This window comes from Odontomachus brunneus, unplaced genomic scaffold (assembly GCF_010583005.1).
Source record: "Odontomachus brunneus isolate Ranch 3 - 2012 unplaced genomic scaffold, Obru_v1 Obru_scaffold_094, whole genome shotgun sequence".
Lineage (NCBI taxonomy): Eukaryota > Metazoa > Arthropoda > Insecta > Hymenoptera > Formicidae > Odontomachus > Odontomachus brunneus.
This window is the reverse complement of record NW_022639544.1, coordinates 53803-67014: the sequence shown is the minus strand read 5'-3', so window position 1 is coordinate 67014 and position 13212 is coordinate 53803. Positions and strand designations below refer to the sequence as shown.

General features: G+C 37.4%; 1 protein-coding gene across 11 annotated transcripts in view; it reads left to right on the top strand.

The window, feature by feature from the left end:
- Positions 1-13212, top strand: part of LOC116848398 (ryanodine receptor) — a 56266-nt gene that overhangs the window by 23475 nt on the left and 19579 nt on the right. For 5 of the 11 annotated variants that reach the window (XM_032824454.1, XM_032824458.1, XM_032824451.1 and 2 more), the window contains 14 exons: positions 350-581; positions 872-1010; positions 1145-1440; positions 1680-2213; positions 2483-2715; positions 3419-3521; positions 3580-3750; positions 4015-4130; positions 4249-4794; positions 4894-5712; positions 5812-5966; positions 6492-6663; positions 7243-7520; positions 7813-8033. In XM_032824454.1, coding sequence (XP_032680345.1) covers positions 350-581; positions 872-1010; positions 1145-1440; positions 1680-2213; positions 2483-2715; positions 3419-3521; positions 3580-3750; positions 4015-4130; positions 4249-4794; positions 4894-5712; positions 5812-5966; positions 6492-6663; positions 7243-7520; positions 7813-8033 — 4015 coding nt within the window. Of the gene's footprint in view, positions 1-349; positions 582-871; positions 1011-1144; positions 1441-1679; positions 2214-2482; positions 2716-3418; positions 3522-3579; positions 3751-4014; positions 4131-4248; positions 4795-4893; positions 5713-5811; positions 5967-6479; positions 6664-7140; positions 7162-7242; positions 7521-7812; positions 8034-13212 lie in introns of all 11 variants that reach the window. The other 6 variants (XM_032824455.1, XM_032824452.1, XM_032824447.1 and 3 more) reach the window with 5 other exon arrangements.

Genomic DNA, 13212 nt, shown 5'->3' with positions numbered 1-13212 from the left:
GAATGGATTGCTTCGAAACAAACATCGTTTTATCGAGATGGTATCGCCCAGTTGCCAGAAAGATGGCAAAAAGTTGTAGAAAGTGATGGAAAATACTTTCATTGAAATAATTTAAATAAATTTTTTACAATAAATGCTTTTTCTCAGTATTTTTTGGGCGGAAACTAAGTTAAGGTCCTAATATTTATAACGAAAAAATACAAATATTCATTTGTTTTTATTGCAATCTAATAAATAAGCTGTTTTTTCATAAAATTATAAAGTATATTTTTCTGGTAAATAGATAATACTCACGATATTATATAATATAAATAGCTGATGAATATTTATACAATTTTTGTGTGAACAGGATTGCAGAGAAATTACTCCGAAGATGCGGTTGAAGCAGATGAGATGTTAAAGGAATCGCCACTTCCTATGCAACGAGGCAAACCTTCCAGGCCTCCTAGGAAGGGTTCCCTCTATGGATCGCATATTTTGGACAATGCAGTTAGCGAAGCTGAGATGAATGGATACGTAAATGGTGAGATGAACGGTGACATAAAGGACGATAAGAAGAAACGCGGCCGCTCACCTTTCCGGTAACTATGAATTATTGATGTGTGTGAGCATTGCCTCGAATCAATATTGCGAAAGATAAATTGACTTCGGTATTTTGACTTTGTTAGTAAGCTTAGCAAAGAAATGGAGGATGTCCCGTAAGTTGAAATATTTCTTCCAGATCTAAGATGAAAAATATTACATCATGAATTATTACATCATAAATAGTAATTTTTATGATATTCTGTTTAATGTCTCGTTTAGTGATTATTTGGATAATAATTATAGGTTTTTTATTAACAAGTTAATTAAAAAATTGTCGCATGTACAGGTTCTTCTCACGTAAAGCTAAATCTCCTGATGCAAAATCAAAGACACCCGAACCACAAGTTCGCTCGGACATCTCGGATAAAAGTACAAGAACAGTTGGGAGCAAAAGTGCCAAACCTCCTCAAGTTCGTGTTTCAACCGTGAGTTTTTCGTAGCTTTATATATATATATATATATATATATATATATATATATATACATATATATGCTACGAAAAAATATAAGTAGAAAAAATTTAACAATATGAAATAATATAATCTCTTTTCTCGTGTAGACGGACTTGAAAGTCGTGCCACCCCAAATCCCGGAGCGTAATGTCCCCAAGGCGATGTCTGTGTTAACTGGCACTGGTGTCGAAGCAATTGGCAATGAGATTTTCGACGCTGAGTGTATGAAGCTGATGAACGAATACTTCTACGGCGTTAGGATATTCCCTGGACAAGATCCGACTCACGTCTACGTTGGCTGGGTTACTTCGCAATACCATTTCCACACGAAGGACTTCAATTTGTCACGCGTGAGGAAAGGTTCCGTCGCTATCATTGATGAGTATGAGCGTCTCGTGGAGCAGTAAGTTTCTCAAGATATATTTATATTATAAGATATATCTCTCTTTACATATTTTCTTTCTATATAAAATTTAAAAATAATAATAATAATATTTAATGATTTTATAATAAAAAATAGCAAATAACTGCAGTGATTGCTAAATTGAAATCTAGCTTAATATTCTTTTTATTATATAATCTTTAAAAAAAAAGTATGAATTTAGAAGCTGCTCAGTGAAAATCGATGTTATAACATTGCAGAGTCGATAGACAAAGCTGCTACATGGTCCGAGCGGATGAACTGTACAATGAAGTCACTCAGGACGCATCAGGCAAAGGTGCGTCTCAGGGTATGTTTGTAGGATGCTTCGTCGATACTGCGACAGGCTGGGTATCCTTCACCTGCGAAGGAAAGGACACTAGTCACAAGTTCAAGATGGAACCGGATACGAAACTATTCCCGGCGATTTTTGTCGAGGCTACCAGTAAAGAGATCCTGCAGATCGAGCTCGGTAGGACCTCAACGACGCTCCCGCTTTCGGCCGCCGTGCTTCAGAATTCCGAACGACACGTGATACCCCAATTTCCGCCCAGACTGAAGGTGCAGTGTTTGAAACCGCACCAATGGGCTAGAGTGCCCAATCAGTCTCTTCAAGTGCACGCCTTGAAGCTGTCTGACATCAGAGGCTGGTCGATGCTGTGCGAAGATGCTATATCGATGCTCGCTCTTCATATACCCGAGGAAGATAGATGCATCGACATTCTGGAGCTTATCGAAATGGACAAATTACTCAGGTAAGAAATTAATCACATAACAGATAATACTAACAGATAGACATAATTTCCATATAAAGATATTGGAAAATTTTTAATCTTTTTTTCCATTTAGAGATATTGGAAAAATTTTAATAAGCATTGTAAAAAACAAATAGATACTTGACGTTTTTTGTTTTTAACTAATTTCAAGTAATTCTTTCATGAAGATATTGTTCTACTTTTTCTCTTTATAATTTTGTAAAATTAGTATATGTTTGATACTAATAAAATAATTTGTTCTCGTGTAGTTTCCATGCGCACACATTAACGTTGTATGCAGCCTTGTGCTATCAATCGAATTACCGAGCGGCGCACGCTTTGTGCCAACACGTTGATCAGAAACAATTGTTGTACGCGATACGAGCCGAATACATGTCCGGGCCCCTGCGACAAGGATTTTACGATTTACTTATCGCCTTGCACCTTGAATCACACGCAACTACGATGGAAGTGTGCAAGAACGAGTATATAATACCGCTTGGTGAGTAATTCTACAAAACTGAAAGAAATAAACGAAAAATTTTACGATGAGTTACATTTAATTAAGTTATATATATACTTAAAATATATATTAAAATATATATTTTAAAATCTCAATTAGAAATATTCTCTTAATTTTGAATTAGTATTTAAGTTTTGAGAAAGCATCTCATACTATCGATTTAAAGTATTTAGTGCTTGGAATTATTTACATTTTCGAGGCAATTTTCAAGGCTTCCACGTTTAATTTTTCTCTTGTATCTTCCGCTCACCTGTCAAACGTACGATTGACGGTCGCTTAGCCTCAAGATCATCAACTCTATATTCTCTCTAATTTTTGAAAAATACGTGTAATATGTGTTATTTCTATAGAATATTATGTTTTTATCTACATTACCAGCATATTTATATTATTAAGATTATAACGATAGAACAGTAGTTTTAATAAGAGCTTTCTAGAAATTAGAGAGAGTTCTTTCAAGTATTATAAAGATGACGGTTCTGAAGTTAAGCGCCATGATAATCAGTCGTGAGACTCTCAAGTACCCGACTAGAAATTTGCCCTTGGACTACAGAATAAATTTCTAGTTGAATAATTTTGAGCATATACTAGCCTAATTAAATAAAATACTAGGAAAAATACATTTATCGAAAACATCTGTTCCTTTTATATTCTATTCTGTTACAATCTGTTTTGTGCATAGGTCAAGAACTGAAGGATCTGTACGAGGATTATGAGATGAAGCACAGTCTCAGATATTTGGAAACCGAGTCAATTCGGCCGCAGATGAAAATGACAGAAATCAGGTAAGTAAAATTTTTCCCAAAATAGATGTGAGACCCCTACTAATCAGTCGCCATCAAGGGATATTCCTTCCAGTGATCAGGCGATCGAAAACATACGCAATCTGTACAGTCCGCACTTCCCGCTCGACATCGTGCGGGATTACGTGATGATGGCACTCAACGAAGCCGTCGAAGTGAATCAGGTGCACAATCGAGATCCGATCGGAGGCAGCAACGAGAATCTCTTCCTGTATGTAAGATAATAAGTACGGCTGCTGCTGTTGTTGCTGCCGCTGCCGCTGCTGCGACTAATGTTCTTCATTATTGTTACCGAAGCGACGATTATATATTACATTAGCATATATATTTTAAAATGTTAATGAAAAACAGAATCTGCAAAATCTTTATCTCAATCTTTCTTTCTCTTCTAAACAGGAATTTCTGACTTTCTGCTTATTGCTTATGGTCTCTCTCGCTTGATCAAAGGTTTCTTTATACATTTCTTGTATTACAGACCTCTTCTGAAGTTGGTAGATAGATTACTCTTAGTGGGCTTGCTGAGAAATAAAGATGTATTCAATCTGCTCATCATGATAAATCCCGAAACTTGGGACCCGACTTTTGATAAAGGTGAGAATAAAATGTTACATTTAACAAAATTTATTTGATCGGCAAACGTTTGTTAATCAAGCGTTGACACACAGCATACCGACACAAGCTGATTGAATATTGTATTAAAATATTACAGAAGGAAAGGATGAGCATAGAAAAGGCTTATTACACATGAAAATGGCTGAAGGCGCTAAATTACAAATGTGCTACCTGCTTCATCATTTGAACGACATCCAGCTGCGCCATCGTGTCGAGTCCATCATCGCCTTCAGTCACGACTTCGTCGGAGAGTTGCAGGCCGATCAGTTGAGACGTTACATCGATATTAAGCAGTCGGATTTGCCGTCAGCCGTTGCCGCCAAGAAGACACGTGAATTCCGTTGTCCTCCGCGCGAACAGATGAACGCTATTCTAAGCTTTAAGAATTTTGACTCCGAGGAAGATCCAGACAATTGCCCCTGTGGCGAAGACTTGATAGTGAAGATGAATGAATTTCATAGCGATCTGATGTCATATGTATCCTTGCACGCTCTTCAGGAAGCGGCTGATGCCGCAAACGAATCAGACGAAGAGATTCAAAAGCCAGGAGCCATGAAACGTCTCTTCAATTTTATCAACGCGGTCAAAGAACTTGAAGAAGAAGCTAAGCCTGAACCCGAGCCTGAAAAAAAGACTCCCGAAGGTGAGCTCTTTGATTTACCTTGTTTAATAAGTCGAACTTTGAATAAATAGGTTTCAATGTATAATATGTAAATAAATAATGAAATTTGTCTTTTTACAGAGGTGTTCCGCAAGGTGCTGATATCAACTATAGTAAAGTGGGCTGAGGAGTCACAAATCGAGACGCCGAAACTCGTGCGAGAAATGTTTAGCTTGCTAGTTAGACAGTACGACACTGTTGGTGAATTGATTCGAGCCTTAGAGAAGACCTATGTTGTCAACAACAAGACCAAAAATGACGTCGCGCTGATGTGGGTCGGTCTCAGCCAAATTCGCGCCTTGTTGCCGGTGCAAATGTCCCAGGAAGAAGAAGAGCTAGTCCGAGAGAGATTATGGAAGTTAGTGAACAATCACACTTTCTTCCAGCATCCCGATCTCATCCGAGTGCTGAGAATTCACGAGAACGTGATGGCCATCATGATTAACACCTTGGGAAGACGTTCTCAGGCACAGTCTGACGCTCAGACTCAAGCGCAAGCGACCGAAGGCGAACCAGCATCGAAGGAGAAGGACACTTCTCATGAGATGGTCGTGGCATGCTGTAGATTCTTGTGTTACTTCTGCCGTACATCTAGGCAGAATCAGAAAGCCATGTTCGATCATTTTGATTTTCTGCTGGAGAACAGTAACATCTTGCTGGCCAGACCCTCGCTGCGAGGATCGACACCGTTGGACGTGGCTTACTCTTCGCTGATGGAGAACACCGAATTAGCATTGGCCTTGAGAGAACATTACCTGGAAAAGATCGCTATTTATTTGTCACGTTGCGGCCTGCAGTCGAACTCGGAACTAGTGGAAAAAGGCTACCCTGATTTGGGCTGGGATCCTGTCGAGGGTGAACGTTACCTCGACTTTTTGAGATTCTGTGTGTGGGTTAATGGTAAGACATTTTGTCATTTTTTATCATTTACTTCATTTAATATTTTATTTCGAAAGTAACACTATATGCTACTTTTTTCTGTTTATTTAATGATATCAGGTGAAAGCGTAGAGGAGAATGCCAATCTGGTGATCCGTTTGCTAATCAGAAGACCAGAATGTCTGGGTCCTGCTCTTCGAGGTGAAGGTGAAGGTCTATTGAGAGCTATTATGGAGGCCAACAAGATGTCCGAGCGCATTGCTGATAGGCGAAAAGTAAGTCATACTAAAATTGATTTCAATACATCTTTATCTACTCGGTCACAAACTAGAAATAATAATCAAATTGTTTCGTAAGTAGGAAGCAACTTTTTTCCGATTGTCGTTTTAAGCAGAATCTACATATTGCATTATCGATTCTATGCGTACTCAAAATATCACGAACATAGATATATGTTTTCCTCAGATAATTACCCCAGTTTTGCTCTTTTTCAACAACTTACTTGGCCCTTCTTTTTTTTCTGGCCCTTAGATATAGAATATGCGTGATTTGATACCCCTGTGGCATTTTGATATGCTTTGTAGTGAGACAACCTTCTTGAGAGTCATTTCAACTTAAAGCTCTCAGGATTCGTGATTAACACGATTAAATTTCCAAAGACGCGTCAGTTTCTTTAAATATGGCACGCATAAAGTATGACTATGCAACAGTGTCGCGTTGAAATTTACCTTTTACAATACTATTATTACGCATGTGCACGAACTTTCATTAATACGGTATCAACTTAGTACTTCGCACAGGTGCACGACGAGGCCGAGGGAACAGCTATGGTAATGCAATTCGAGCATCCACTTCCCGAGTCAGATGACGACGAAGACTACATTGATACGGGCGCAGCGATCCTGTGTTTTTACTGTACTCTTGTCGATCTGTTAGGTCGCTGTGCTCCGGATTCTTCTGTCATAGAGCAAGGTAAAAAAACAGTTCAATAATCTCGACATTTTTCATCTTCATTAATAAAATATTTATATCTTCATCATATTTAATTTATATAAAAATATAATTTAAATTCAAGTAAATAATAATTAACATTAGATATAATAATAATGATAATAAGTAGTTTTAATAAGTAATTTTTTTCAATAATAAATTATTTATGATTTATATCTTCATCATTTAATTTATACGAAAATATAATTTAAATTTGAATAAATAATAACTAGCATTAGATTCAATATCCTCATTTAGGCAATTATCACAAATGACAAGATAGAAACATTATGTTGCTTTGCAATTGCGAGCATCAACTTTCGAATCAAGTCATACCTCACACCTTCATTGCCATGTACACTTTTTGCGATGTAAAGTCGCGTAAAAATTTTATTGCATGCAAAATACAGTGAATAATCTAATAACAGCGTTTATTTTTGCTTTCTTAATGGGCAACAGAGGTCTCTACAAAATCTGTTGGTAATACATGTAACGAAACTTTGCTTCAATAAAACGGTATTGAGACGACGCTCGTTGCCTGAAGCTGCGCAATCATTTCAGGGAAGAACGAATCTCTTCGTGCTCGGGCGATCTTGAGATCGTTAGTGCCTCTGGATGATCTTCAGGGTGTGCTGTCTCTACGATTTACTTTGCTCAACCCTGCCGCAGGCGAGGAACGACCGAAAAGTGATATGCCATCCGGTTTGATACCAGGACACAAGCAAAGTATCGTGCTATTCCTCGAGCGCGTTTATGGTATCGAGACACAGGAATTGTTCTACAAGATATTGGAGGAAGCCTTCTTGCCAGATTTACGCGCCGCTACAATGCTCGATAGAGTAAGAATCGCGTCATATTTTATCTACTTTGCGCGCGATATATTTATTCGTTGTTATCTTATTTCATAATTATTCATTTAGCTATTATTTTAAAATTATAAAACTAGAGTATTCCTAATTGTGAGCATTGGCATTAATTCAAATAAATTTCTCCCTATGTTTCCTGATATTCTGATTTATTTGATATTTTAGGCTTTCGCGGTGCCATGCATATTAGATTTGGTTTCCGAGTTTGAGTCGCGTGGATTCTGCTTTGTTTGATTCTGATTTATTCTGATTTAATTCCTTGCAGAACGACGGCTACGAATCCGACATGGCACTCGCTATGAACCGCTACATAGGAAATAGTATTCTACCGTTGCTGATCAAGCATTCGAAATTTTACAACGAAGCGGACAACTATGCGAGCTTACTCGACGCTACATTGCACACGGTTTATCGACTAAGTAAAAACCGTATGTTGACGAAAGGACAGCGAGAGGCCGTCTCAGATTTCCTCGTTGCCTTGACTAGGTAAGTGAAGATTGAAAACTGTCGGCGCGCGCTTGGTTTTTCGAGCGAACCATGCGACTAATATACTTTTATTGGAATGGCCGAAATCAAGACTGATGCACTGAAGGCGCTTCCGATATTCGTCTGATCGGACTAGTATCGGACTGGATCGTACGTCTCGCGAGACGCCTTATGAGTGTCGCAAGTGCGACGGAGATTAAGTCCCGTGTGGATTTAGAAGGCGAGCGTGGCTCGTGCGATAAGTGTCGCAAAGGCGACGGAGGCTAAGTCACGTATGGACTTAGAAGCGAATGTAGCTCGCTTAAGAAGTGTCACAACCGTCGACGGAAATATAAACTCATCGCACATGAAATGACATAGCTGCATAGCATAAAATCGTATGGACTAAGGGCTATCGCACACAAATTGACATAACTGCATATGCATAGCATAAGATCGTATGGACCAATGAGCATCGAATATTAAGCATCGAACACCAATATGGCGACTTAATACTCGATGCTCATTGGTACATACGGTCTTATGCTATGCATATGCAGTTATGTCAATTTGTGTGCGATAGCCCTAATGAGCATCAAGTATTAAGTCGCCATAATGATGCTTGATGCTCAATACTTGATGTTCATTGGTCCATACGGTCTTATGCTATGCATATGCAGTTGTCATTTTATGTGCGATGGGCTTATGGCTCCTGCACATAGAACGCGGTAATGCTTGTCGCGCGGCGGAAGTCCGCGACAGCCAATCAATATGTTGTTTTTCCGTAAGAGCTAGAAGGTTATTACGAAAAGCAGTATATTGATTGGCTGTCACGCGAACTTCCGCCGCGCGGCAAGCATTATCGCGTCCTATGTGCAGGAGCCATTAGGACCTCCACACACAAATTGCCATAGCCGTAACGTAAGATGTACCGTAAGAATTGACCAATCACATTGAAAATCGTCAAACCGTAAAGTCGCCATTTTGATGAATATTCAATAGTAATTAGTCAATTCTTACGGTACGTCTTACGTTATGGTTACGGCAATTTATGTGTGAAGACTATTAAGTTCCGTGTGGATTTAGAAGCAAACGTGGCTCGCGCGGTAAGGGGCGCCGCACACGAATTGACATAACAGTAACGTAAAATGTACCGTAAAAATGGACTAATTACAATCAAGTATTCACAAAAATGGCGACCTTACGGTTCAACGATACTCAAAGTGATTGGTCAATTCTTACGGTACATCTTACGTTACTGTTATGTCAATTCGTGTGCGACGTTCCTAAGGACCTCCACATACAATTGACATAACAGTAACGTAAGACGTACCGTAAGAATTGACCAATTACGATCGAGTATTAATCAAAATGGCGACCTTACGGTTCGACGATTTTCAATGTAATTGGTCAATTCTTACAGTACATTTTATGTTACTGTTATGTCAATTTGTGTGTGAAGGTCCTAAAGGTCCTCATACATGAAATGACATAACTGCATGTGCATAGCATAAGACTGTATGGACCAATAAGCACTGAGTATTTAGCCGCCATATTGATGCTTGATGCTCAATACTCGATGCTCATTGGTTCATATGCTATGCACATGCAGTTATGTCATTTCATGTGTGAGGGCCTTAAGAGCCGTGGCACACAGAAAAACTTAAGCAGTAAGACGTAAGCAGTAAGTAAATTGACTAATCACAGTCGTTGATTCTTGGACCGTAAGAAAAATCAGCGACTGTGATTGGTCAATTTGCTTACTGCTTACGTTTTACTGCTTAAGTTTTTCTGTATGCCTCTAGTCTAAAGGGACGTCTACATTGGAAGTAAACAGTAAGAAGTAGGAAATAAGAATAAGAAATTGACCAATCATAGTTGATTATTCTTCTCAGATTCAACTGTGGTTGGTCAATTTCTTACTCTTACTTCCTACTTTTTGCTATGCCCTTGAAGGGACGTCTACATTAGAAGTAAGCAGTAAGAAGTAGGAAGTAAGAATAAGAAATTGATCAATCATAGTTGATTATTCTTCTCACATTCGACTGTGGTTGGTCAATTTCTTACTCTTACTTCCTACTTCTTGCTATTTACTTCCAATGTAGACGTCCCTTTATGCGTAGTCTACAATGGCAGTAGGAGTAGTAGTAAGAAATAAGTAGTAAGCAAATTGACCAATTCCATTCTCACGTTTAAAAAATAATCGATTGTGATTGGTCTGTTTACTTACTGCTTATTTCTTACTACTTTACGCATTATGCGTCGTTTACAATGGCAGTAGGAGTAGTAAGAAATAATCAGTAAGCAAATTTACCAATTCCATTCTCACGTTTCAAAAATAATCGATTGTGATTGGTCTATTTACTTACTGCTTATTTCTTACTACTACTCCTACTGCCATTGTAGACGACGCATAAGGCCAGTATTCATAGTCGAATCTTATTTCAAGACCGTCTTAAGTAATAGTCTTAAAATGCGAATACAGCTCTGTGATTGATTCATGACATCTTAAGATGATCTTATGATTAAGTACTTAAGATGATCTTAAATATAAGATCGGACTATGAATACCGGCCTAATGGCTTCTGCACAGAACGCGGTAATGCTTGCCGCGCGGCGCAAGTTCGTGCGACAGCCAATCAATATGCTGCTTTCCGTAATAACCTTCTAGCTCTTACGGAAAAACAATATTTTGATTGGTTGTCGCGCGGACTTTCGCCGCGCGGCAAGCATTACCGCGTCCTGTGTGCAGGAGCCATAAATGTCGCAAGCGCGACGAAACGAAGTTCCGCAGGACTGCAAACGATATCCGCGGTGCTCGAAATATCACTGAAGAAAACGTCCACGCAAGGTTGCGTTCCAAAACTCTACTCGACGGGTAGAGTAGCATTTAATTAACCAATAAGAAAAAAGATAACTAGGATTTCTTTATCATGATTGGTCAATTAAATGCACTCTACCCACCGAGTGGAATTTTGGAACGCAGCTCAAAGGTGGAGGCTGCAGAGTAATCTCGCGAATTTTTCTTCTCAACCAGTTGGTAATATCGAGGAAGTGAAGGAACAATGGCTGCATTCAGTAGACTCAACAGTTGCACAACAGTTGAGTAATTTGTCAATGTAATTGGTCTAGATTTAGGGATCTAATAGCAAGAACCAATAATCGTTGATTGCTCACTGAGCGCTTTTTCTACTGAATGCGCCCAATGATGAAAGAATAGTGAGAGTGCGAGCGTAGCACAGTAGTCTAGCATGCTAGAAGTCCCGGGTTCGCGATACCCAGTAGAAAATTTTCATATGCTAGTACTTCTCTCGGAAGGCAATAGCAAAACCTCCGAGAATATAGGATAAGTTAAATATTTAGGATAAGAAGAGTTTGTAAGGAAAACGAAAAGAGGAAAGAGTAAAATGAAACGAATGTGAAGGAAGTTTGTTCAAATAATCTCTTGTCCACAAACTTGCTTTAATTTTTAAGCCGTAAGAAATTGACCAACCACAGTTCATTATTTTTAAAATAATCGACCGTGGTTGGTCAATTTATTACGGCTTAAAGATTAAAGCAAGGTTGTGGATAAGCCTTCTTGGCTAAATGTAAAAGCTGAAATAATAAAGTTTTTTCTTTTGAAAGAATATAGTGAAAAAAACACCAAAAATAACCTCGCCGAACAAGCGTCCGTATAGAGGGCGGCGTAATGTGCTACGAAACAGACACTTTGAAAAAACTTCGAACAGTCACTCGCCCCGATTTATACAGGATGTCCTAAAACCACCGGAATTGCTCTTAATGGTAGATTCCTTACAATATTTTAAGAAGAAAATTCTAATACAAAAATGTCGAGGCTATAATAGCTTTTAAACGGGAAGCGATTACATTTAACGAATGGCAGAGCTGAGATTTCACGCGCTCAGGTACGGAAAAATGACAAATGCAAAAAGTGCTCCTATTAATGGGGTGCTCTTTTTATGATATTATTGTCATATAAGTTTACAATATGTTTTCGCTTCTCTATGTATTGCATATTAATACATTTTTTCACAAATAAAAGATGTAAAAACTAAAGGCATATCAAAAAGAATTCAAATAAAAATTTGCATATTTCAATTTGAGCTGTCAAAGTCATCGATTAACATTACTATAAAAGTGTCCACGCTACGCTGTGCGAGACAAATAAATTGTAATAGAATTAATAGCTGTTTATTTTGTATTTTAAAACATTTTTAAATGTTCGTAACGAAATACAAATTGCAATGGTTAGTAAAAATCAATTTAAACAATAATTATAATTCAAACATATTTAATAAATCTTAATTTAACACACTTTAAAAAATTAACACTGTTAACATATTTAACGAATTTTAATAACAACAAAACAGTTCAACAGATTAAATAACAAATTAAAATATTTTTTATAATAAATGTTTAAAGTGCCCACTATCGCATTTAATACATAATTGTGCGGGTCACAATAGACTGCTTGTTGCGTTTATAATTATGTTTGGTGTTATTTCAACAATTTTACCTTACAATTCCTCGTGATTATTAACTGGCTATTTATGTATACATGTTTTTTAGTATGATCGCATATTAAAGAATATGTGTACAAGAAACCAATTAATATTCACGAGGAATTACGAGACAAAATTGTTGAAGCAATCGCCACCAAACGACACCAAACATGATTAGAAACGCAACAAGCAGTCTACTGCGACGCGCACAATTGTGTATTGAATGCGATGAGGGACATTTTGAACATTTATTATAAAAAATATTTTAATTTGTTATTTAATCTGTTAAACTGTTGTTATTAAAGTTCATTAAATATGTTAAAAGTGTTAATTTTTTAAAGTGTGTTAAATTAAGGTTTATTAAATACGTTTGAATTATAATTATTGTTTAAATTGATTTTTATTAAAACCATTGCAATTTGTATTTCGAACATTCAAAAATGTTCTAAAATACAATAACAATGTTCTAAAATAAAACATATAAATAAACAGCTATTAATTCTATTACAATTTATTTGTCTCGCACAGCGTAGCGTGGACACCTTTATGGTAATGTTAATCGATAACTTTGACAGCTCAAATTAAAATATGCAAATTTTTACTTGAATTCTTTTTGATATGCCTTTAGTTTTTACATCTTTTATTTGTGAAAAAATGTATTAATATGCAGTACATAGAGAAGCGAAAACATATTG